Consider the following 25,759-nt stretch of genomic DNA (forward strand, 5'->3'; position numbering starts at 1 on the left):
CACAAGAGCAGCTGAGGGGTTAAAGACGGGGTTTCCTCACCAAAACACACACGTTTAGCTTCATAAAACAATATTATAAGACGAAAGAGTAAAAGTGGAGTCAGAAACGTCCCCGAAGCTGCTTTTTATGGCGCCAAAACACCTTAAATGTGTCACTTTTAAGAGGAAGAGCCGCCTGAATGAGCGAGCAGCCCCCACAGATGTTCACTGCGTTCAGCTGATAGACCAGCACACGCGTGTCGGACACAGCTGAATATTAGCACGGAGAAGATAACGAGAGGCAGGCTGGCTGCAGCAGCACACGCAGGGCTTGTGGTCGGGGAGGGGGCGGTAACTGTCGCCTTCGTGCTTACATAAAGGTGCGTGTGTCGGACTGAGGCTGAGCCATGCTGCTGCTGTGAGCCGCAGACCACCGCACGAAGCGTCCGCAGCCTGATTTATCAAGAGGTGACGGAATAAACCGGTTTAATACGAGCAGCCTGACCCTCGCAGGCTGCCGTCCAGTCTCTCACTGCTGCTTTTCCTTCATGTTTTCATGTTTCCTGCACGATGCTCGTGTGTGTGTGAGGATGTTCTGACTGTGCTCTTCTCTCCGTTTTGATTGACCGTCGGATGCACAGCACTGCCACCCTGCACAGAAAGATGGCGGCTTCCCTGCTGAGGATGGGACGGCTGGGCTGTATCAAGGTAATCAAACTTCAAGCCTTCACCTACACTCATGTGCTCCTTCACGTCCGCGTCCCTGCCGGAACATCTAGGGACCGGACTGATGCGTGGACGGTGCTCAGCTGTTCGACGTGTCCTCCCTGCTCAGCTCATGGCTGCACTCAGACACAGTAACGCTCCTCATGCATGTGCAGCTGTGATGGACTCCGCTCTGTTCTCTCTGCGGATGAAAGCGTGAATCGGTGAAAACGTGAAGCTCAGGCTCGAGGCTGTGTCTGCAGGCTGAGCGCAGACTGTCAGGCCTTCAGCTCATCAGGTTCCCTCTGAGCTCTTTGGTTTGCTTATGAAGACGTTTTTATGATTGAGTGAATGTTTGTGAAGTGATGGCTCACCAGTACAGAGCCACTGGCTCACACTGGAAACTGTCCATCGCTGAACTGGAACAGGCCGTGTTTATTAGCAGTTTATGTTATGTTTAACATGTTTATGTTAACCCTAACATCTGGTGTGTTTTTTAACCTCTAACACATCTTTGACGCAGCAGCCAGTATTCTTCAAACTCACAGAACTTTATTTTAAATTCTAGTGGAGATCCAACAAAAAGCTGACTCGTGAGAAAATGGGTACAAGATGTTCAGAGTCTATTTCCAGGTCGGTGACGCCAGAAAGAGTTTTCCTCATGTCGAGTCAGTGGAGAGCTGATCTGATGGTATGCAAGAAGCAGCAGAGGCAGGTTTAGAGAAACACCTGTGGGCTGCCGCTCTGTCATTGGCCGAGCAGCAGATTAAAGAACAAAGTCACACCGTGTCTTAAACCCTGCTGCCCAGTTTAAACCGCTCCTGCGGTTTAGTCTGAGCTCAGCCGCTCGCTCCTGTAGAGCTCACCTTAATGCCACCAGAGGTCATCACACCTGAGCTGTAAGCAGACCTGCTGCACACCTGGTCTACCTGAGCCGTCAGGTCGTATGGCTCAGTGTGAGAGCAGACTTCTCAAACCGTCCAGATGTTCTGAAGCTGCCTCAGACTAATGACTCTGCTTCACTGCAAAGTGCAGAGATTAGAAACCAGTCAGGGTTCAAGTGTTAAAGAAACAATATCAGAGATTATTCATGTGTCTGTTGTTGTTGTCTGTGCAACATTATTTACAATATGATGTGTTTATAATTAACAAACTAACTCAGAATTTCCTGAGAATAATGAATACACACATTCATCTGCTGGTTTGAGTAATGAGTTTCTGCTCCTTTTCAGGTGAATAACTGAATGTAATCCTGTGTGTGTGTGTGTGTGTGTGTGTGTGTGTGTGTGTGTGTGTGTGTGTGTGTGTGTGTGTGTGTGTGTGTGTGTGTGTGTGTGTGTGTGTGTGTGTGTGTGTGTGTGTGTGTGTGTGTGTGTGTGTTCAGTGTTTGCAGGCTGAGAGCTGGAGTTCTCTGAGAAGAGCACCTGCAGCTGCAGCCCTCAGCACAAAATCTGGAGGCTCCAAGAAGTCGATGAAGAAGAGCGTCTCAGGTACGTTTCAGAGCGCCGCCGCCGCCACTGAGGCCTTCTCAGCCCGTCCGTGAAGCTGTGGTACAGACGTCACTGACGTGTCGAGGAAGGAACACGCAGGCTTCAGCTCAGGTTAAAATATAATTAGAGGTAAATATTTACTGCAGCAGTAATCTTCAGAGAGCTTTCAGACTCGGAGCAGCTGCACGTCGCTGCTGCTTTTTGACATCACTGAATGTTTTTCATGACTTTGTTTGACAGATTTATTCAGTGTCTGCTTACACAGCTCTCACAAAAGACACACTGTTGTCTACAGAGGACACGCAGGACAATCAGTCATTTGTCTCATGAGGACTTCACTGGAACAAGGACACAGTGTTGAGGCAGACAGCAGGTCCAGGTCTGGACTGGACTGCGGTTGTTGTTGTTGTTGTTGTTGTTGTTGTTTCACCTCAGGTCTGATGTTTCTGTCTACCTGTCAGGTCTTATTAAGTCTAATCTGCTCACGCAGCCCAGTCTGAGCGCACACGTCATGGACGCACTGCTCAAGTCAGTCTGACTTCCTGTTTTCAGTGCAGCCGTGTCCATGAAGGACAAACATTCACCAATCAGCTTCAGTGAAGCTTCATGTAGCTTCAGACGTGCCTCACAGCTGTAACATTTGGACATTTTTCTTCAGTGTTTGTACATCTGTGATTACGACACAAACAAAAGCTAACGCAGCATGATGTGCATTCACTGTGCAGACCGTAGAAAACATGGACGCTGTCCCCGCAGCGTCTCCCGTAGCTCTCTGAAGAGACATTGTAAATCTCAGAGACAGTGGTGCCAACTTGGCAGCGACTGACTCCCCAAACTCCCAGCTAATCCAAAAATGGGCACCGAGGTGGAGCTGAGACGGCTGAGTGAAGCTGGGTGCTGAAGCTTAGCAGCTAGCTGTCAGTGAGAGCAGCCGATTGCTGATCATTTCAAGCCTTAATGTGACTCAAACAGGTGAGTTATGTCAAAATTCACACCTGAACAAGCAAATTAGCTACGGAGAGCAAAACCATTTCTTGCACCAGGCTGTTTATGTCTGCTGTAAAGTTAATGTGGGGGTCTATGGGCACTGACTTCTTTTGGAGCCAGCCTCAGGTAGCCGTTCCCGAGGCAGTTTTTCTGCATCGGCTTCATTTTTCAGCCCTTCAGGTCGACGCTGGATTCAAACGTTGGTGGAAATAGACAGAATTAACATTTTTGTTGTAAATCCAACATATATTATCGCGACGTCGGTGGAGACGTTCTTCTGCTGTTGTCTGACTGGTTGCAGTTTGACGGGTTGGACCCAAATATATCAACCACATAACAGGCAGCTGTGAACGTTGTGCAGAAACCATGTCGCCGATCATAAACTGATCCGCGTAAAGCTTTGTTTAGCTCGTGTGTGTGACATCGTGCAGCTTGGTGTCCTGCTGGAGAAAATGTGACAGGAAGTGCAGCAAAGGTCAGGGGTGAGACTCCAGCCCACATGCCCCACGTCGTGTTAAAAACACATAACGGCATGCAGCAGGTGTGTGGCCATGGCTGCAGGCTCAGGGAGCAGTTGTACATAAAAAGCCTGTTTAACCTGTCGCTGGAGAACCAGGATGTGGCTCGTGTGCAGATTTGTTTGGATGTTTGTGCATTAAAAACTTTAATGTCAGATATAAATGCTCTGATTATGAGCTGGATCGCCTCAAATCGCTCAGTGACGTTTGCACCACAGTTCGTCATGTTCACGGTGGACTTTCCTTCCACAGGTTACAGCCCGTCAGCTGAGCTTTGCTCCTCCTGAGATGAACATGTTCCATTTGTTTCTGTAAAGCTGCTCTGGCCAGGTGTCACAGGTTCAGGTGTTCCCCTCTCTGAGGACTTAGGTTGAAGCTTTTCTAGAATACATGTGTGGTATCTTTTGGCTAACTCCCAGGTTTGTAATGTTTTCTCTTTTGTATTTCCCTGTAATCCCTGTAAGTGTTGCAGCTCCCAGCTTCCTGGATATCGTTGGATTCTCTCAGTAAAATGTTGGCATTTTGTTTCATGTGTGTTTATCGTGGACTCTTTGTCATTCAGCCATAAACATGTTTAAAATAACGCATCTTGTCTGCTTGCCCTCCTTCGTCCTAGACAAAAACCAGCCTAAAACGTACTTCGATATAGAGAAACTTGTCCAGCACAAGTCGGTGTCCGCAGCAGCAGCTGAAGCTGCAGCTAAACCAGCAGTAGAGCCTACACCCTCTGCTGCTGCACCTGAGGCTGTGGCAGCCACCCCTGCCGTGGAGGCTGCCGCCCCTGTGGTTGAAGCCGCTCCCACTGCTGAAGCTGCTCCCGAACTGGCTTCAGCAGCTGAAACCACTCCTGTTGTTGAAGAGCCTCCCGCTGTCGAAGCAGTCTCTGAATCTGCCCCAGCGGCTGAAGCTGCACCTGCGGCTGAAGCTGCTCCTGCGGTTGAAGCCGTCGCTGAAGTGGTTGCTGAAGTTGCACCGGTAGTTGAGGCGGTTGCTGAAGTGGTTGCCGAAGCTGTACCAGTGGTCGAGGCCGTCGCTGAAGTGGTTGCCGAAGCTGTACCAGTGGTTGAAGTTGTTGCTGAAGCTGCAGCAACTTTATCTGAAGCTGCTGCTGCTGCTGCTCCACCAGCTGAAGCTCCTGCTGAAGCTGCAGCCCCAGCTGATGAAACTCTTGTTGAAGCAGCACCAGCCCCTGAAGCTGCCCCAGCAGAGCCTCCCATCGAAGCCGCTGCAGAAGCTGCCCCTGTTGAAGCAGCCCCAGAACCTGCAGCTGAAGCAGTCCCAGAGCCTGTGGCTGAAGCTGCTCCTGTAGAAGCTGCTGCAGAGCCTGTAGAGGCTGAAGCCACCCCGGTAGAAGTGGCACCAGAACCAGCAGCTGAAGCAGCACCGGAGCCTGTGGCTGCTGAAGCTGCCCCTGTAGAAGCTGCTGAAGCCCCTCTAGAAGCTGCTGAAGCTGCCCCTGCAGAAGCTGATGAAGCTGCCCCTGTAGAAGCTGCTGAAGCTGCCCCTGTAGAAGCTGCAGAAGCTGCTGAAGCCCCTGTAGAAGCTGCTGAAGCCCCTGTAGAAGCTGCCCCCGCTGAAGCCCCTGCAGCTGAAGTTTCTGCCCCCGTGGACAGCGCTGAGGAGCTGGTGGACCCCGCTCCGGTCGTGGCTGAAGCTGCAGGAGAGGACCTGCAGGCCCCAGCTGAACCAGTCGAAGCGCCTGAGGGTACACACTACAACCTCCCCCTCCCCCACAGTCCCTCTCTTTCCTCTGTGGACCCTCAGTCTCCCAGCACTCGTTTTCCTCACCATCTCTCTGAGTGACGGCGGTCGTTTGTGATGAGTGTAAAGATAAAGTGTAAAGCTACTCCACATCACAAACGCATGTTTTTGTTCTGGCTTTGCTCAGCTGCTTCCTGATAGTCTCTTAGTGTTTCTTGATGTGATTTAGCCCATAGCCCTCAAACAGTCTCCCCCCTCCTTCACGCCTTATGAACCCCGTCACTTGTCTCATGTAGTTCAGCTCATTGTCTGACGTGTTTGTGCTGCTTCAGCCGTGATGCATGCTTCAGCTGCACAGCGTCACAAGTTTTCACGTCTCATTTCTGGGCACTTACAAGGTTTTCGCTTCATGCTAACGTCTGCCTGCTAACTGCACTCATTCTTTCCACTTCCTGCATCATTAACTGTAATGAGTTCCACCTTTTACTGGCTGCTTTTTCATTTTAGTCACAACCTCAGGTGTTTTCTTTCTCTTGTAAGATCATGGGTTTAATTCCCACCTGTCCCTCCGTAGACGTTCCATCACGATCGATCGTCCTCCACACTGCCTCTCCTGGTGTCGTGTTGTGGTTTGATGGACCTGTTAAACACTAAATATAATGTTAACGCTGCTGTTTCCTCTGAAGGAGAACGTTCAGGTTGCGGCCGTCACCTGCCATCTTGTTTTTCCTCTCCTCCCTCCTCCCTCACTCTTCTCACACTTGTCTGGGACTCGCATGTTAAGAGTAACGTGTAATCGATCCCTGCGTGTTTGACCGAGTGGATAATGTGTACATGGAAAGCGTCCTTCCTCTCTCCTGGTGAAGCACTGAGATTTCACCCTGGTTGCTGTGTTTGGAGTCAGAGTTGAACATTTGAGATCGGCTCTTTGGTCTGTTCAGTGCTTCCTTCGATTAGACAGCTTCTACCTTTCAGCAGTCCTGTAAGCGTGTATCTTAGCATGACCAGTCACAGCAACCCTTTAACCTGTCGACTGACCTCACCTGTCCTCGCTCTTTCCTGTCTGACCCCTGTAGCCGGCTCTGCCTTCACTCCGGGTGCTGTTGTGTGCATGAGGGTTCTGGTTCAGACCGGATTGTCGTGTGTTCCTGACACATGGACAGATGATTTCAAACTCTTGGTCCTGGTTCATGTTCCTGTGAAGATTCATTCATGTTTTTTTGTGACTCTCAGCTCAAATGGACCCGATTCAGAAGCTCTTCTTGGACTCCATTCGTGAATACTCCACAAAAAGCCAGTAAGTCTCACCGCCTCCAGCAGACGGCTTCTGGTTCCATCCCAGTTTGTTTGTCGTGTGTTTGGGTTTGGAACAGGGTCAGATCGTCCAGGAGTGGCAGAGGTGTGAGATGAAGGTGTGTGTGGGTGTGTGATGTCAGCCAGAGGCTCAGAGGAGGATCCATCAGGCTGTGATGCAGTGAGATCAGAGCTCCAGAGCTCGGCTTTACTGCAGAACTTTAATCTGGAAAACATGAAAAGTGATTGACAGAAAAATCTGATATTTAGAAACAATTATTCCAACGACTGAACTAAAATAAATGAAGCATGATTCTGCATTTACTTTGTTTTTTCCATCAAAATTCCTGAATAAATCAGATGTGATGCATTAGAAATGAAACGTTGCTCTGCTGCTGATGGACCTTTGTCCCGCCGCAGGGCTGCCGGGGGGCTCGTCGATGCAGGCTCAGAGTATGAAAAGGCCCTGGCCGAGGAGATATCCAAGCTTCAGAGACTCTATGGTGGTGGAGACCTCACGTCTTTCCCAGAGTTCAAATTCACAGGTGAGTGGAGGTGGAGCTCAGGTGTCTGACTGATGGTAAACTGTGTGTGAGGTCTGGTTATCTGGATGCTTTGTCAGAAAAGTAGCGTTCGCTGCCTGAAAATGTAAAAGCTGCTGAGTTAATAACTGTGCTTTGTGTCTGTCAGAGCCCTCGTTGGACGAAGTCTCCCAGAAGTGAACGTCAGCACTTTGCAGCTGAACTTTTCTACCGTCGCCGTCTCCTGTTCGTCTGTGCTCCGTAGTGTTAGCGGTCTGCCGAGAGTCAAAGTCCGAACAAACCCTCTCCTCTAGTTTTCTGTAAGAGAGCAGAGTCCGTTTCAGTAGCTTGATCTTTAGTGGGAATGTCAGCTGAAGCTTTAGGTGTTCGTTTCTGAGATGAACTGTGTAGATTGAACCATGGCTGAGCTGAATGTAGAGGAAAAACAATAAAGTCCAGTTCATATGTTTGTGGTGCGTTCGAGTCTTCCTGCAGCAGCAACGTCACAAACCTCCTTTTATGATGAGCATCACTGTTTTAGCGTTAGCGCTTCATCTTCAAACGCCAAGTAGAGAAAATGCATTCAGTAACGCTGAGGATGGTGAACCTTTACCCTCGTTTTCTGTTTTACTGCCAATCAGCAGACTTTTAAACTCAAATTTCAAAGTAAGTTCATAGAATTCACATTTACCAGTGAAAGAAGTAAATCTGTGCAAAAACAGCTGTGCAGTTTCCTGACATCCCAAAGTGACACCGTGAGTATTTACACATTATAAAGATAATCAGATGGCTCAGTTTCTCAATGGAAGATTATAAATAAGATGATAAAACACTGTTTTTGTAGCACTGCATGGTAGAACAATGAAAATACATCAGCACAGTAAAAAAATAAATAAGATTGCACAAGATGGCTGCACAGATGTAACGGCAATGAGCAAATGTTAGGCAAAAAAAAAAAAAGTTAATTAACAATGGAGCAGTGCAGGAAGAAGGTGTGTGGTGTGAGTCATCATCACAGTTACTACAGAATGATGTTTGTGGTATAATTAGACTGGACTCGCTCTGAGAGCATACTGTGCAGTGTGACCACATATTCTGTGTGAATGTCGGCTGAGTTTGAGCACCTTAAGGCTCAGCCAGGAGCCGCTCACACAGGGACATGAGCGGAGGACAGAGGGTCCATCCGCGGCCGAAGACCGCAAAAGGCAGCGGACAGCGCCCGTGGTTTGCACCCCCGGCCCGCAGACCGGTGGGAAGAGATAGCGTGTGAGCATCAGAAGTAACCACTGAGCTAAACCTCTGCCGGTGGTGGACGGAGCGGAGGAGCCTTATGAAGATGACGAAGAAGAACAGGTGACCTGAGGAGGACCGACGGGGTCTGAGTGGACCAGGTCTTACACTGCCTGGGTCACAGAACTTGATTTAACACTATTATACGAGAAAAACACGGCGGTCTCTCCAGGCCCAGATGAGCCGGATGACGTCACACGTACAGCACACAACACAACGAACCAGCGTGCCTACGTCACGCGGCCGGAAGTTGTTTTGAATCACGTTGAGTAAATTCAGTTATACTGTTTTTTGTTTCTTTGTTTTAATGACATTTATCATTTATTGTTTCACGTGTCGTCGTCATTTGACGTTTAATTTAGTACCTAAACACATCCTGAAGTTTTCAGTAGTAGTAGTAGTAGTAGTAGTAGTAGTAAACAGTTATACTGCTTATACTGTTTTTGTGAAACGTTTGATGACATTGAAAATGAAATCTAGTCATTTTTGAAGAGCTGCAATTAGTTGTCAGCTGTTAGATTAAGCCTTCAGATAAAGGCAGTGCAGTACAAGTCTAAAGTTTCATAAACTGGAAACAGTCAAGTAAAGTACCCAGAATTTGTACATAAGAAAAGTACTTCAGTAAATGCCTTTAACAGCACTGACTCAGTGAAACCTCTATCAGTAACACAAACAGCTACAACAGGTTTCAAATAACATATTTTCTCACCTGTACATCACAGCAGAGCAGCTACACACTGAGCACAACCTGTTCCAGCTTCTGCCCACAGGGAGGCGCTACAGAGCTCTGTGCGCCCAAAACAACCCCACAGGAGCAGTTTATGTCCACAGGCCTTCGGTCTGATGAACAGCAACAACAACCCTGCAGCACTAAAACACCCAATTAAATTCAAAATTACATATTTGATTGTTTAATAGACCCCGTGTTTAACATGCACGTGTCATCCTTCATGTTAAGGTGATACTGTATATAGACATGCTGTGTCCTGCACATAACTACCCACCTATGTACAGAAAGTAATCTAGAACTTTATGCATTCAGGATTTTTTTTTTTTTTTTTTGCACAATTTGTATTTGTCTTTTTACAGAAAGACTTGTCTTGTATATAAATGTTGTTGTTTTTTCTGTACATTTATATCGACATGTACGGTCACCTGCTGGTATTTTACACATCAGCAGGTCAAAGTGGTGTATGAACAGAAAGGCTCCGTGTTTACTTTCACGTCTCTTTGTTGTGCTCGTTTTGTGCTGTTTTTCCTGAAACTGTTATGTGTGTTACACTGAGAAATCTGAAACTGAAGTCAAATTCCACTCTTTATGAGTCAGTAGAGCTGATTCTGGTTCTGATTTTGACTCTGCGGACTGAAATAGAAACCGTTTGGTTTTCTTCGTACAGCCTCGCCGTGGAACCTTTGCTTTCACCTCACAGTTTCCGCCCGGAGCATAACACTGGGAACGCAAAATGGCGACCTCCCTGCTACGGCTAGGGCGACTGGGTTCCCTCAAGGTAATGTCAACAGAGTTGCCTCCCAGCCGTTTTCCATGTGCTGTGTTTTGGTGATAAATGAATAATAGAGATCAGCGCAGAGTTTGTTTTCGGCAGCGGGCGCCATAATGGACGAAAGGCGGGTTTCTGTTCGCACTGACCGGGACGCGTCCGTGTGGTACCCCGCTGGTGCAAAGGGCACAGACAGCTCTCTGACTTTTAGCACACCTGACGATCCTCTGAGCTGGTACACCTAACCATAACTATAACCATAACTCTTTCAACCATTTCAACACGTCAATGCTGAAAGCTTCCGGTTTAAAGAGGCCAATCACAGCTCTGAAACACGACCACAAAGGAGCTGCGTGAGCGTCAGACACCGAAGGACCCAACGAGCCTTTTTTTGGTTTCTAGTTATTCATTTAGTCTTTTTATGTTAGTTTAAATTCATATTCAGGGCCACACCGAGGCCTGAAGTTTTACCGTCATTTTTTGAGAAAATTGGTACTATCATAAGAGTACAATCGTAATTCATTGAGAATAAAATCACCATTTTACAAAAAAGTGTAGATTTTAAGATTCCGTCACACTAAACAGATGAGAGAAGTTTGTGTTTTATGTGTGCTGATGAACCTGAAGGTTTCACCAGAGAGACGATAAACAACAAAACCACAGGAAACTACAGGCCAGAGATGAGCTCATAACGCATCAATGGGATATGAATGTGCACAGAGGGAGAGGAGGAGAGGACAGGCATCATGGGAAATCTGCCCACAGTTTTAAGCTTCATCACGTTCAGTCATTAACTCAGACGGTGATCAGAGTTCAGGCAGTTGATGTAAATATGAAGAGCAGGCAGAGTCCAGCTGATCGAGAGTCTGCTGAGCATCGCTGCTCTGATTGATTGATAGTGTCCCACTCAGACCTGATCTGAGGGACACATCGTCCCGGCTGAGACTGAGGAGACGCCGCGGCCCAGACTTTCTGTCAGACTGTGATTTGACAACAACAGGCACAAATGTGTGTTTGACGCTGATGTTGTAATTAAATAAGTGACGACGTTACTTCGTCACACTTATTCAGAAATCTTCATTAAACAGTGCGGCTCATTGATTTCTTTGACCCACTCAAACATTGCACTCCTTAATTTCCTCAGGTGGAGCTAATAAAATTATAGCTTATCTTATCTTATCTTATTCATACAGCAGGAGCTTCCACTGAAGCTGACCTCGAATCAGTTTATTTATCCTCCTTTTGCAGCAGTTAGAGGTCATGAAATACGTGAAAGGAGGAGCTGTTAAAGGATCCTCTGTGGAAACAATGAGGGAAAAGTCAGTTGAATATTTCCACAGTATGAATCATCACATCACCCGCTCACCATCATCCAGCCTCAGCCTCCACCCAAAGCAAACAAAGCCGGAGCAGCTGTGTAATGTTCCAGGTATGACGAGGCCAGCAGCGTCCGAGGAAGAGTTCCAGGAAATGACAGCAAATATGAGTGAATGTGTGGTTTGACTGAATGAACAGCTTCCTGCTGATTATCTGCTCTGTGAGTGGCTGACTCTTATCCCAGTTTACATGAAGTGATGGCTGATAGACTGTCTGACACCACATGGCCCCTGCTTCAGCCCATCAGCCCGGACAGCTCCTCTCTGGACTGTGTGGACAGACGTCTCTCTGCTCTGTCTTTCTGCTGCAGTGTCCATGTTGAAGGCTGGTTGTCGTCGTGTGTTTGATACTCACACCAGCGTGTCTCTGTGCTCTCGTGCAGTGTCTCCGGTTGGAGAGCTGGGGCGTCCTGAGGAGTCGACCAGCTGCTTCGCTCTGCACTCAGGCCGAAGAGCCGCCAAAGCCGGCGAAAAAGACGAAGGCTGCGAGTAAGAGTAAGGCCATTCGATCTGTTCGCTGTCTGAAGGTTGGCGTTTTAGTGTTCAGGCGTGGGGAACCTGTTTCCACATTTTTCCTTCATCTCTCTGAATGATTCCAGACAAACTGACTCAGTTTTCTTTGGTGCTAGCAGCTCTGCGGCTCTCCCTCGCAGATTCTCCTTCTGAAGGAGGTTTCGGCTTCTTAGCCGTTAGCTTAGCACAAACCCGCCTGCAGAACTCTGTCTGTCAGTGTGTCTGTGAAAGCTGCACAGGAGCGTTTGTCCTGCAGCTCGTCCAGTCCAGCACGTTGCAGCTGTGATGACCGTCTTCATCACTGTGAGCTCGTCCTCACAAACTGAGACACGCCGGCTTTTCTTCTGCTTCAACAGAAAATATCTTTTGTTCATTTCTCTTAAAAACACGACACGACTGCATGTACTTTACCTTTTCCTGACAGTCACGATGCATTGATGTGATATCAACCGCAATGTGCGTGTTGCCTTCAGGGACCGACGTGTTATTCTACTGTTCTCACTTATTTTCTTTTCTAGCTGAAAAAAATAACTGCTGAGAATGCTTTTATTTCTGAATCAGCTCACAGACCGGATCAAACCGGTGTTCCACACCCTGGTTTAGAGTTTGGCTGATTGTTTATTGATGTTTGACCCATTTCTTTCTTGTTTTTGTATTTTTGTATTTTTGTATTTGTATTTCTGTTTCTGATTTGAAGTTAAACTGATGTCAAAGCTTAACATGTGACTCTTCTCCTGCAGGGCCAAAAGGTCTAAAATCTGTCTTCTCTTCCTTTCTCTTCATTTCCTCAAGAATCCTTCACTGTTAAATTTAAGTTTAAACGTGTTTCTGATTGTTAATATGAATACTGTGTAAAGGTTAACAGTAAGTTTAAGTTTATGTTTTTTGATGAGTCAGTATTGTGTTGATAACTTTGTTTTTGAAGTTTTTGAAGTAAAACCTGGAAAATTCCAGGAAAGCAAGATTAAGTTTAGGGAACTTTGATCCCGTGTGGAAGTCAAACCTCTTCTCTCTCAGTGTTTGGTTATATTTAACAGCTCTTGTCCCATTTGCCATTTTCCTCAGCAGCAGAGGCTCCAGATGAGAGAGCAGCCTTGTTAGCCTACAGGACCGCTGTTGCCTTCCCAGTTAGACTTTCACAGGCTGGAGTTTTCCCATCACAGTCTGTAGGTGCAGCTGAGCCAGAGGCCACAGAGGCTCCAGCTCCTGACGCTGCTCAGGTTATCGCTGACGCAGCTCCCACAGCTGCTGAGCCCCTGATTGATGCAAGCAGTGAGACCTCGACACCAGACGACACTCCAGCTGTTGCCTCCAGCGCAGACGATGCAGTCCCAGCCTCCTCTGAGCCGGGCGATCCCACAGCTGACGGATCATCCTCCTCCTCATCCAGTGACTCGGATTCTGACTCAGACTCTGACTCTGAGGACGAGAAGTCAGAGTTGAAGGCTGAAACCAGGAGCTCACCACCAAAGGTGCCAGAACCCACCGTGAAAGAGGAAGCAGAAGTCCAGGAGGTCACATCAGAGCCTGTAGAAGCTGAAGTGGCTGCGGAGGCTGCAGCTGAGGTGAAGGAAGACACAAATGAAGCTCAGAAGGAACCTGAAGCTACTGTTGCTGAAGCTGGAAAGGAGGCTGCTCCAGCAGCAGAAGCTCCTGAGGAGGCACCCAGCGTTAGCTCTGAGGAGCTAGTGGACTCTGCTCCTGAGATCTGCACTGTCACCGAAGACGCTCCAGAACGCACTGTGAGCAGCCCAGACGTCTCAGCTGACGGAGTGGAAGCAACCCCAGCAGTAACAGAAGAGGCTCCTGCTCCTGCTGTCCCTGATGCCCAAGTAGAAAGTCCAGCTGAAGTTGTTACCGAAGCTGCAGCTCCAGAAGAAGCCCAGACTGACGCTCCTGTGGAAACCGCAGAGCCTGCCTCTGCTGAAGCCCCCCCAGAGGCCGAGCCTGTTGAAGCTGCTCCGGCCGTCCCTGTGGAGGCTGCTGAGCCTGTGGAGGCTGAAGTGGCTGCTGAGCCTGCAGCTGAAGTTTCTGCCCCTGTGGAGAGCGCCGAGGAGCTGGTGGACCCCGCTCCAGTCATAGCTGAAGCTGCAGGAGAGGAGCTGCAGGCGGAGGCCCCAGTTGAACCATCTGAGGGTACACACTACACCACCCTATCCCCCAAACCTTTACCTCTCCCTTTCTTTTTTGTGGACCTCTGAGCCCCCACAGATGACTGTTTCCTGTCTGTCCTTTATAACACATTCTGTGTACTGTTCAGGTGTTAACCAGGTGTCGCTCACAGTAGCTGCTGTTCTTAAATATCACCCTGGATTCTTTTAAATAGAGCCTTTTTAACGTCTGCTGCATCGCTGTGACCTCACTGGCCGCTGAGATGAAGCCTCACTCCTTGGTTTCGTTAGTCTGGTTGATGTGCATGCAGTGTAACGTGCTTGCAGGCCTCTTGGCTTCGTTCTTTTCCTCACACGTTTTTCTCTCGTGAACGTCGCCTTTGCTTGCATCCTGCAGACTGAAGTTTAGACTTGTCTGTCTTTGACTCGCCCACACGTCTGTGGCGCTGCAGTCGATGCACGATCGAGGTGATGTTGCTTGTTGCGTCCTGTGACGGTAACCCTGCTCCTGTTTCTGCTCCTGCCTTTTTTCGCTCTTCCTCTCACTCATCTTCCTCACTGTTTCCAAATCCATCTTCACTCCCAGAAGATTTCTCTCAGATTTTACGCTTTGATAAATTGCTGACTTTGGCTCATTTCTAACGTGTGTTTGGGTGAACTATGGGTTACAGGTGTGTGTGATGATGTTAAGGTTACAGGTAATAATGCAGTTGTTTGGTTCCATCGTGCCAGGTAATGCTACTGCTAACAGTAATGTTAGAGTGCACATGGTCGTACTGTGGTTACGCTGAAGACGTGCGTCAAGGCCTCCCGTCCTGACAGCCGCTGGACGAGCAGATGCTGGGAGTGGTTGGAGTCAGTGGAAGGATTCAGGAAGCAGAATCACACAGTTACAGAGATGTTTTTTAATCATCAGATCAGTGGATCTCACAGATTCTGATCCTTAACGCTCCGTAAATGCAGCTCTTTCAACACGTCTCTGGCCATCTGGGTAACTCTGCTTCCTGGAACAGCCCCCCTCCTCATCGTGCTCTTTAATTTCACCACTAGCTCATTTCTGTCCTTTTTTTTAACTTTGTAAATCTGCTCTTCACCGGAAAGCCTTTGGAGTCGATTAATGAAAACTGGAAATGTGTCTGATGTTTTTCTCTGTGATTGTGAAGATTTGTTCCTGTCTCTTATTGTTTATGACCTTGCTGTCACGGCATGATCAGGGGTTTTCCAGACAGGTTAGGATGTAGAAGTAAATTGGTGTTTAAAGAACATTACGCACCGCCGTTAAATCAAAGTTTCCATCACACTCCCTCTTTGACTCGTTGCCCTTTTAATAATCCATTTCATGCGTGCCTCTGCCAGCATGCCTCCAGTACGGGCTGTCTTTACTGTCGGCAAGCACATTTACCTTCACACGGTTTCCCCTCACAAACATGATCGTTGAGGCTTTTCACACCGGCGTGTCTCCACACTCTGTTGGGGGTCATGTGGCCTGCTGCCGCCGTAGGAAATGCCCCACCATAAACCACCTTTGTCAGCATGTGTGAATATGTAAATGTGCTGTCGCTTCAAAAATCTTTAAAATATTTACAAAGCAAGCCACATTTTTGTTTTCAGTCTGTAGCTCGTCAGCCTCCATCGAGCCTTAATTGCAGTTTTGGCTGCTTTAAATTCAGACGAGGACCCTGAGCCAGTGCTGCGTTTGGCTAACCTTGTGCTGCTTCTGTCTGTTGTGTGCTCACCTTTGTGCCACACTCAGCTTTCTTAAATGGCCTTTTGTTTCTTCCCTTCCTTCTGCAGAGGCTGCAGCAGCGGCACCTCCAGAGCCAGAGGAGCCGTTTGATAACAGCACTTATAAAAACTACCAGCACCACGGCTACAACCCCTACACTTTTGCAGACCTGGATGTCGAGATGGCCAAGTTTCGCCTCCCTCAGCCCTCCTCACTCAAACACTGAGAGGATGCAGCCTGGCTGTTTATTGTTTAAAGATGATGGTGACGGTGTTGTTCCCCTTTACATGTGATCATGCTCCCACCTGTCAGATCTGTGTGAAATTCTGCTGTTAAAATGTTATATTATTAAAGTACACAACTGAGAAACAAAGCCTGTTTTTGCCTTTTGTGATTCTCTCTTGTCTTATGAAAGGGAATATGCATATAAAGGGATAGGCAAAGATCAAACGCTTCTTTTGCGCTGCTTTTCTGCCTTGGGGGGGTCATTTGAATAGAGCTGAGTGTGCAAGTGGTTTATCTGTGTTTCTATTTTAATGATTGCAATTTTCACTCCCTTAGCCTTCCTGCTTGCACATAATGCCCTAATTATTCTGGATATATGCATTCTTATAGGAGACAACAATCAGCATCTGTTGTTATGTTTGTGCAGTGTGTGTATGATTAGAGGATATGCATAAAGGAGTGTAAAGCTGGAGATATACATAGAAAATGTGAAAATGAGGGCAGTGAATAACGTTTGCCAACCAAAAAACCCCAGCGGGGTGCAGAAGGAGCAGGACGTCATGTCTCCGCCCACCTCATAAATATTCATGAGCCGAGAGCCCCTGCGTGCCCTTACGCGATGACGCAACGCGACAACTGCGGGTCCCGATTGCTGCAGCCGCTTGTCAGTGTGACGAAGATTGGCACTCAGGTAAGCTGTCACTCAAAATCCCTCTTTTTCCGTTCCCTATCAATCAAACAATCTGGGCCGCACGCAAAAATGCCCCGGGGCGAGGAGCGCGGACCGAGTCAGGGCAGTGGAGGATGTTTTTGGAAGGGAAGCAGAGGCGGCAGAGCTCCGGGAAGAATTAAAAAAAATCTGTATACAGGGGAGGGGGGGTAAAAAATATGTCGGCGTTTTGGGGGCAGAGGAGGATTGTGGAAAAGCAAAGGGCGAGAGCTAGAAACGAGGCCCGACAGTTGTAATGTTAGCGCGGAGGGGAGGGGAAGGAGAGGGCAGCTGTCCCTGCTTGATTGATTGACTAATGTGGGAAGGATTTGAGGATCAACCGGGCTAGCCTGGGGTGCAGCCAATGCTTCTTAATTTAATTGCAGTCGAATTACTGTACGCGGCTTACAAGAGATGCATATTCATTTAAAATGGAAATTGAATAACGTTAAAGCGACCGAAGCTGTCTTGTTATTTGGGCAAACGGCTCGCGTCGTATCAATCCGCAGCGGGGTCTTTTTTTGTACCTGGCTAGCTAGCTGGGTTAGCTTGTTTTTTTGGCAGTGATTCCGTTGCTAAATATGGCGCTTTGCATTTTGGCTGCACCGTACCAGCACGAGAAACACTTTTAAGTTAACAGTTAGCCTCCTTGCTAACGCTAGCTGTCGGCTACACGGTTGCTCTTTTGAGTTCACCTCAGATCGGCTAACGCCAATGTAGCGTGAACGCTACATGCTAACGTTAGCTAAACATTGTGAAATATGGCTAACTCCAGCCGAGCTTCTTTGTCTACAAATAACGCTAACGTTAACCCAGTCAGAGGGCAGTTAGCTAATGTTACCCAAAGGCTTTTTTAAACTTTTATGCCCCCTTGCCGCCACAAATGGCGTGAGCAGCTAAGACGGGGCTAAAGGCTAAGTTCATCGTGGTGGGTGTGTTGAAAGCAGCAGCAGAGTAACGTTAACACAAAGCTCACTATTATTATTATTATTACAACAGCACACTTCAGGGTCTGTAAATCAGCCCTTTTTGTTTTTAGGATTGCTCTTAACAGACATGAATGTTGATTAGAAATGAGACATAAGTAAACGCAGTTCATGTAAGGTTGCGCTTTTTTTGTTTTGCCCAGTTGAATGTTCACATGCCTCCACAGAGCAGTTAAAAGTTGAGTTTTCTTATTTTTGTCGTTACTTCACTTCATGGTCCTTAAACACCACACGCTCATTTTTGACCATAAGAATCACTTTTATTGCTCACTTAACGTCAAGTTGCAGTTGTTTGTAGTATGACAAAAAGCTTGCTCATCCTCCCTTAATCCCATCATCCCAGTTCACAATAATAATCTTTCACTCTGACATCCATGACACCATAAAGCTAGTCTAACTGTACTGTGTGTATTGTGTAGGTTGGCCACCTGTCCCTGCTCTCTATAATGCCCCAGTGTTTGCAGCATCTGCAGTGAACGTGATGGCAGCCCAGTCGGTGTCCATAGACAAGTACCCAAAGGGAGAGCATCAGGTGGGTGAGAGGGGGACGTTTGGTTTGGGACCCTGAGGCCTGCGTAGCCGGCTCCGATTGGCCGCATTTAATGGAGCATGTGCGCAATAAGGACACCTAAATGGTTCAAGCTACACCTTTGAGTGTTCTGCATTGTTTGGCCGTGGATCCCCCGGTTATTTTTAGTGGTGACAAGTCAGCCTGGATAGCCAAACAAAGGGAAGCACTTTATGCTTGTAATACCAGAACACAGGCAACGTTAATGCTATTACATCAGTTTTAGTAATCTGTCGGCGGCATGCGCGTCTGTCTGAGGCGAGCCGCCACAAATACATCACTGTAGGAGAGACACTGATGCAGTATGAATCCCCTCTTCTGCCAAGTGTTTGTGTCTGTCTGTGCTTATGTAAATTGCTTACAAAACATCTTTATTCAAGTGCCAAATTAGGGGGTGTCGAGAGCTGAGGAGGATCTATGACTAATGAGAAATTTTCCACCCCAAGCAAGTGATTATTTTTAGCTTGTTTGTGCTCAATCTAAGTCATTGTTGCACTCAGTCACATGGTCGGGGATGGGATTTATGCTCTGGAAAGGATCCTGGCCTGCTGGTAGGCCGGCACGGTGTGAAAATGTGAAAGAAAAGGAGGAGAAACTTGGCTCCTTGTGTATGAATGTGTCTGAAGTGAAGCGCTGCTGAGCCTCGTTTTAACGTGTCCTGTGTGCTTGCAGTGACAGGTGTGTGCACGGGGTCTGGATTATATTCTCAGCTGCAGAACAGCAGATATGTCAGTGTTTGGGTCTGCAGTGTGGTCGTAACACAGCAATGTCTGGATGCAGTCTGACCACAGTGGGCTCACAAAGTGATAGCAAGAGACCGGAAGGCAAGACAAAATGCAGACACACATTTAAGTGCATCTGCCCACTGGAGATTCATTATGTGCAGCAACAGGAATAAACTGTGAAGAGATCTTGAACCTGCGGAGGTTTGCAGTGGCTGACGACTCAGGACACTATAAATATCTGTTTTTGATTACAGTAAATGTCTTTGTACGCCTTTCAAATACAATTAGACTCAGTGTTGCCTGAGAAATGTGCAGTTGTCGATGATGGTGTTCAGACCATGACTTTGCAGAGGGTCCATACTGAAGCGAGCCTCTGTGTTCGCTTTGCCCTCCAGCTCCAGTCTTCACATGATGTCTTAATGTCTCTCATTCTCCGCCTTTCTCTTCACCTTTTCTGTCAGTTTCTGTCTCTGTCACTCTGCTGATTTCTTTTTCTCACTGATCTGTCTTGTCTTTTTCTGCAGATGCAAGGTGTGGCGGCCGTCGACAGCGACTCAGAGCAGAAGTTCATCGAGGGGACGTTGGCAGAGGCGCCCAGCCCGGCGCCCACAGAGCCGCAGACACCCATGGACGCAGACAAAGCCTCCATATATCGGTAGACTGATTCTGCTCGTGTGTTTGTGAGAGAGCCAGAACAGCATCCATCTGTCCTTAAAGCTGCGTTCTTCTCTTTCCCATCTTGACTTAATTCCTCTCAGATTGGCCAGAAACTAAAGCATGAAGATGTTATGAAACCTGTGACCCCTCCCCTTTGCTCATGTGACTTTGATATTTCTCTCTGGCCTTTGAAATGTCCCCGTGTTGTGTTGTGTTGTGTTGTGTTGTGTTGTGTTGTGTTGTGTTGTGTTGTGTTGTGTTGTGTTGTGTTGTGAGCTAATGGAAATGTGTGTTGCAGTCGTGTTGTGTTCACACTGCCCACTTACAGTTTGTCACAGCCGACAAACAAGTCACATGGTCACTCAGAAAGCTCGTTTATTGGACAGAGCCTGTCGTGCGCGGGGTTAACTGCAGACTCGTCTCGCTGCGCTCTTGTGTTCATGATGGAAATGCGGCAGATGAAGAAAACTGGGAGCAGTTTCTGCTCTTTGGAAGCGTTCTGTGCCGCTGTGAGCGTAACGTGTCCTGTTGATGGGTGAAACTCAGCAGCTTGTGTTCTGTGTGGGCGCTCCCTCCACAGGCATCCCCTGTTCCCCCTCCTGGCCCTGCTGTTTGAGAAGTGCGAGCAGTCCACGCTGAGCTCCGACTGCATCACCTCGGCCAGCTTCGATGTGGACATCGAGAACTTTGTCCGCAATCAGGAGAAGGAGGGCAAACCCTTCTTCAGCGAGGACCCTGAACTGGACAACCTGGTGAGACGCCTCAGGCGCAGAGACCCTCATGTTTCTGCTTGTTTTTTCTTCCATGTTTATCTCTGCTGCTCCGGCCCTCTGTTAATACTCTGAACATAATCTTCACACTCAGAGAGCTCTTGGATGCAGATGGCAGTAAAAGCAAAGTGTTTCAAAAAGAACAGGAAGTGACAGTATCATAAAGGAGAAGAAGAGATGTTTCAACAGGTGGATCTGAGGGGTGGTCACCTGGTTGGTGTCTGTCGGACCCTCAGCTCTGTCCCGTCTCTGCTGAAGGTTTATTTTGTGGCCAAACAACACTGACAGAAGATTGAAAAGCCCTTTTTAGCTCTGACGTCACTGACGACACCAAAACAGGCCCGAGAGGCATTTCACAAAGAAATACAAAACGAAGCCCCAACTCATTCACACACACACACACACACACACACACACACACACACACACACACACACACACACACACACACACACGGTGACCTTTAACCTCTGCAGCGCAGTGACATGCAGTCCTGTCCAGCTATTATTAGAACACAGGACCATCTCAGAAGATCACAATCAGTGAATCTGACTTTGTGTTTGAACTCGGACACTTTAGCTGAGCCTGACCTCTGACCTCCCCTCAGTGACAGACGTACTGAAAGAATCTGGCATAGACGGGTTTTAACCTGTGGAATACACCTGTATGTTCTGAGCTGGCTCGTCAGCATCCAGAAGAATCCGTCAGCAGTAATGATTCAGACTGCGTTTCGTGTTTTCCTTGCGTCTCACCTGTAGATGGTGAAAGCCATCCAGGTGCTGCGGATCCACCTGCTGGAGCTGGAGAAGGTGAGTGACCTGTGCAAGGACTTCTGCAGCCGCTACATCGCCTGCCTCAAGACGAAGATGAACAGCGAGACTCTGCTGAGCGGGGACCCGGGAAGCCCGTACTCCCCCGTCCAAGGCCAGGTCCAGGGCTTCTCCCCCACCAAGACTCAGGTATGACCTGACGGTGCGCTGCAGCAGCTCCGCCTCCACTGGGCATCAGCTGGCTGATCTGTTGGTGCTTTGAAGTGAGACTAGAGGCTGACGGTGTCTTTCTATTCAATCAGATTGTTTGTCTTCTATCAGCACATTTCACTGCTGCTCAGTGTTAGCGTTAGCATGAGAACACACTGAATGTGACCAAAGCCGCTCTGTGTTACGTAGACCCCCAGCTCTATGTCTGGGACCATCAGTCCCCAGGGCCAGATCGTGGTGCCTGCGTCAGCCCTGCAGCAGGGGAATGTTACCGTGACAGCCGTCAACCCCACCCAGGTGGTCGCAGGTATGTCACCATGGCATACGACGCCTCCCTCAGGTACCGTACTGTCGACTGCAGCTGAGACATTGTCCTGTACCAGCGGGACACGTTGATCAGAGCTGTCTGCGCAGCCTGCACTCGTCAGCTCATCAGATTATATTAAGCTGTGTGTGTGTGTGTGTGTGTGTGTGTGTGTGTGTGTGTGTGTGTGTGTGTGTGTGTGTGTGTGTGTGTGTGTGTGTGTGTGTGTGTGTGTGTGTGTGTGTGTGTGTGTGTGTGTGTGTGTGTGTGTTCATTCCAGGTGGCACAGTGTATCAGCCTGTTACAGTCGTCACTCCTCAGGGCCAGGTGGTAACACAGGCTCTGTCTCCCGGGACAATACGCGTCCAAAACAATCAGGTAGGACATCTCTGTCTGTCTCTGTCTGACTGTGAGGCTGCTGTAGAGTCTGAATCAGAGCTTCCTGCAGGGGGGGGTGTATGTGCAGAGCAGGGGGGTGTAGATTACCCCTGTCACCTGAAGACGTTTGGCAGAGCGCCTGGTAACGATGAGGCAGATCTAAATGATGGCACAGACCGACTGTAACACTTCTGTGAGCTTTCATTGGTTTCTCGGTGAACTTGTCTCAAACTGAGGTGTTCACCTGCAGCAGCGAAGCCAGCGTTCCTGTTTTAGGACGGCACGGTGCATAAAACCTGATTGGAAACTGCGTTTCAGGATTTCAAATGTTGTTAAGGAGCAAAATGACTTAATTATTGGTGGGAGACACGGTTCTGTCCCCGAGGCGATGGTTAGACCTGCACCGTGATCCAGAACAGACGCAAAGCAGCCAAAGCTCATGAAGGCTGCAGCAGAGCAGCAGCACGCTGTGACCTTTCACCTGCTGTGCTCTGAAACTGGTCCGATATGTTCCCAGTTTAAACTGTGAGGTTTACCTTTTGCTTCAGCGAAGGTTCCTCTTGTGTTGAAAGTGTGTTGTTGGTGACTGAAAGGTGTCTGTCTGCTCAGCTCCAGCTGCAGTTTCACCAGGACCTGAACCTCTTCAACCACGACGAAAACTCCACCAAGAACAAACGTGGCGTCCTACCCAAACACGCCACCAATGTCATGCGCTCATGGCTCTTCCAGCACATCGGGGTGAGTGTGCGCATCCACTCGTTACCTGTCCAACTCCTGAATCCTTAAAGAATCACTGAAGCACTTCTTCTCTGCTCTCTGCCGCAGCATCCGTATCCAACGGAGGACGAGAAGAAACAGATCGCCGGTCAGACAAACCTGACGCTTCTGCAGGTCAACAACTGGTGAGTTTTCCTGTGAGGACTGAAGGTCTGAAGGTGTGTCTTTCACACCTGAAGGAAAGCACCGTTCAGCCACAACCAAACCGACCTGCATCGTCTTGTGTCTCCAGGTTTATAAACGCACGGAGGCGGATCCTGCAGCCCATGTTGGACGCCAGCTCCTCCGAGACACCCAAAGCCAAGAAGAAGACGCCTCAGAACCGGCCACTGCAGCGCTTCTGGCCCGACTCCATCGCCTCCGCGGGAGGCACCCACCAGCAGGTCACCATGCCAGACGGTACGCAGTCCAATAGAGTCTAAAGACGAGTCTTTAAGCAGATCGTACGTGTTAAACCAGTGCAGCTGAAGGAATTCATTTAAAAACCAGTAACAAACACCTTTCCACCACCATCACAATGTAACCTTCCCCTCAGTTCTAGCTGGTTTGTGTGTAGATGGTGCACGCAGTCGATCGCTTCAGGCGCCGTGAGCGAGCGCCGTGAGCGAGCGCCGTGAGCGAGCGCCGTGAGCGAGCGCCGCGCTCGTCCTCACGGTCAGCGTTCAGGATCTGCACGCCTGTGTTGAAACATATTTAAATGGCTGAATGTTCAAAATGCAGCCAGAGGGCCAACGTGTCCTGCAGGTAACAGGTCCGACCGGCTCGTTACTGATCCTGTCAGTCACACATCAGAGGTGGCGGCGTGGAGCGGCATTAAAGCAGCAGCACCACCACCTGATGGAGGCCTCAGAGCTTTGAACTGAACACTGAAAAACACCAGAAAAAGACAAATTTCTATTTTCCATCTCTTAGTTTCATGGCTCTTTTTAGATGGAGGACGAGCTTCAGGGACATGTAGTCTGCAGCGTGAGTCTGTTTGCTTTGTCTCAACCAATCAGAGCTTTTAACTGCAGGTTAGAATGACTGATTGGTGCTGAGGTTCAGCTGCTCTGATGAAGACGAATGAACAGAAGAGCTTCTGTCTGTTCCTCAGGTACGATGGTGACCATGAACGTGGAGGGTCTGCAGAGCCTGACGTCAGACGGCGCCACGCTGGCAGTGCAGCAGGTGATGCTGGGAGGCCACAGCGAAGACGAGTCGGGGGACAGCGGAGACGAGGACGACGACGCGGACATGGCCGGGCTGGGCCTGGACAACAGCGACTCGTTGCAGTAGAGAACACACTCCCTCACACTCTGATCCACACACACACACACACACACACACACACACACACACACACACACACACACACACGTTAGGTTTACACAGAGCACAAGGCGACAGGACGGGACGTGACGGGACGTCCTGCACTCTTCCAGCCCTCCACCCTGCTGAACGGCGTGTGTGTGTACATCAGGAGTTTCATTTCAGAAACCCTTTTTTAATTATTTAGTTGACGTATGCGAGTGCACTTTTTTGTATATTTAAGCTCAAAAAGATTCAAATCAAACAAATGGAAGAAAAAAGAAGTGTTAAAACACCCGAAGCGAGTTTGTTTAAAGTAACTGTCGACTGATTTTTGGGTTTTCCGTCTCCAGCTGAATTTCATTTTGGATGCCAACACTTAGAGTTGTATCTGTAAGGGTTTGTCTTCACTTTTTGCATGCTTGTGTTTGAGTAGATGTGCGCACTCTTACGACTGACTCCGGCTCCCCGGGGCCCCTGCAGGCCGAGCGGGGCCCGAGGGGGGGGGGAGAGAATCGGAAAAAAAAAAAAGAGAGATGCTTATTTTTATATACAAACATAAGAAATGAGTGTTTTTTGTTTCATTTTTGTGTTCTCCTGTTTTGTAAGGAATATTTATGTACAGATTCATAAGTAAAGCTAGCGACCCTGTTTTCCAGGGTTCTTTGAAGTTTTCTAAAAAACAGAAAAAGGAATTGAAAGCTGGTGAAAAATTGCTATTTCAATTGGTTTTAAACTTACAATACTAACAAGGCCTTACCTGTTCTTTTCTAAAGAATTCTTGCCAAGAAGCACAAAAAGAAAGTGTGACCCTTACTGAAATTGGTCAAAAAGACACTAACCCGCAGAGCTGGAGGTTCTGCGGACGTTCCGCAGAGCTGGAGGTTCTGCGGACGTTCCGCTGGTGCTGCGGCGTCGCAGATCCGAGCGCAGCGCTCCGTTTCTACCCTCATTGTGTATACCATACATTACGTCTTTTAATCATTTTACGGTCGTAGCGTAGGCGTCACTTTCTGAAATGCACAATCCAGAACACTATGCTAACCACACAATCACAAGGGTCCGAGCCGGGGACCCCCGGGGGGGCCGCATCCACCGTGAGACGTGAGCTCCATCATCAAGAAGCAGTGGACTCTTTGCACGCATGAAGCTTTTATTTATGTACACGTACATGCGACTGCGCTGGAAACACAGCAGTTGGAAAGTTGGACTCCTTGTTCGTTGCCTGCCTGAAGGACTGGGACAGCCCCCGCTGCCCCCCCCCCACCACCACCACCACTACAAACATGTAGTGAAAGATCTGAAATCTCTATCAATATATTGATATTACTGCACAAGCTGGGGCCTCTTGTTTGAATATCTGTAATGTTGTACCACAGCTGTGTGGCAGTACTTCAGTCTCTGGTTTCTGTCCTCCTGTACAGTCCACACCTGAAATGGTTAACTTCATGCAGCCTGGGGGGGTGCAGGGACTCTGGGTGGGCCCTCGCTGAGCTCTCGGTTCCTCATTTGCATCTGTTTTGCTTTTTCTGAAGCGACCTTCACTTTTCTCTTGTCTGTTTTGCCTTAGAGCTTTCTATTTTGGAATAAACGATGCCTAACTCTCCGCTGTGCTCCGTCTCTTGTCTCGGCTCGGCTTGGCTCGGCTCAGGTCGGGTCGGCTCGGGTCTCTCTGGTGTCGGAG

At 48.4% G+C, this 25,759-nt stretch overlaps 3 protein-coding genes across 8 annotated transcripts; all 3 read left to right on the forward strand.

The window, feature by feature from the left end:
• Positions 1 to 168: 168 nt before the first annotated feature.
• On the forward strand, positions 169 to 7,664 carry LOC139339924 (fibrous sheath CABYR-binding protein). 3 transcript variants are annotated; one of them, XM_070975377.1, is made up of 8 exons: positions 319 to 447; positions 621 to 687; positions 2,069 to 2,174; positions 4,296 to 5,005; positions 5,069 to 5,384; positions 6,614 to 6,677; positions 7,094 to 7,218; positions 7,364 to 7,664. In XM_070975377.1, the coding sequence occupies exons 2-8, from the start codon at positions 643 to 645 to the stop codon at positions 7,393 to 7,395; spliced, it is 1,398 nt and encodes a 465-aa protein (XP_070831478.1). In that variant the 5' UTR covers positions 319 to 447; positions 621 to 642; the 3' UTR covers positions 7,396 to 7,664. The 3 variants fall into 3 exon arrangements, with proteins under 3 accessions (XP_070831477.1, XP_070831478.1, XP_070831479.1); XM_070975378.1 differs by having other exon boundaries at positions 4,296 to 4,984; XM_070975376.1 differs by having other exon boundaries at positions 169 to 447; positions 4,296 to 5,384.
• Positions 7,665 to 9,947: 2,283 nt separating this feature from the next.
• On the forward strand, positions 9,948 to 16,082 carry ndufv3 (NADH:ubiquinone oxidoreductase subunit V3). The gene is made up of 4 exons (XM_070976594.1): positions 9,948 to 9,992; positions 11,743 to 11,886; positions 12,907 to 14,008; positions 15,778 to 16,082. The coding sequence occupies exons 1-4, from the start codon at positions 9,948 to 9,950 to the stop codon at positions 15,933 to 15,935; spliced, it is 1,449 nt and encodes a 482-aa protein (XP_070832695.1). The 3' UTR covers positions 15,936 to 16,082.
• Positions 16,083 to 16,550: 468 nt separating this feature from the next.
• Positions 16,551 to 25,681, forward strand: pknox1.1 (pbx/knotted 1 homeobox 1.1). Of its 4 annotated transcripts, none has more exons than XM_070975761.1 (11): positions 16,551 to 16,625; positions 18,049 to 18,161; positions 19,447 to 19,577; positions 20,160 to 20,331; positions 21,108 to 21,308; positions 21,519 to 21,669; positions 21,914 to 22,011; positions 22,621 to 22,749; positions 22,837 to 22,913; positions 23,021 to 23,187; positions 23,882 to 25,681. In XM_070975761.1, exons 2-11 carry the CDS (start codon positions 18,111 to 18,113, stop codon positions 24,061 to 24,063), a joined length of 1,359 nt encoding a protein of 452 aa, XP_070831862.1. In that variant the 5' UTR covers positions 16,551 to 16,625; positions 18,049 to 18,110; the 3' UTR covers positions 24,064 to 25,681. The 4 variants fall into 4 exon arrangements, with proteins under 4 accessions (XP_070831862.1, XP_070831863.1, XP_070831859.1 ...); XM_070975762.1 differs by having other exon boundaries at positions 21,519 to 21,636; XM_070975758.1 differs by lacking the exon at positions 16,551 to 16,625 and adding an exon at positions 16,638 to 17,807.
• The last annotated feature ends 78 nt before the right edge of the window (positions 25,682 to 25,759 follow it).

The sequence above is a fragment of the Chaetodon trifascialis genome, chromosome 12 (genome assembly GCF_039877785.1).
Source record: "Chaetodon trifascialis isolate fChaTrf1 chromosome 12, fChaTrf1.hap1, whole genome shotgun sequence".
NCBI classification, from domain to species: domain Eukaryota; kingdom Metazoa; phylum Chordata; class Actinopteri; order Chaetodontiformes; family Chaetodontidae; genus Chaetodon; species Chaetodon trifascialis.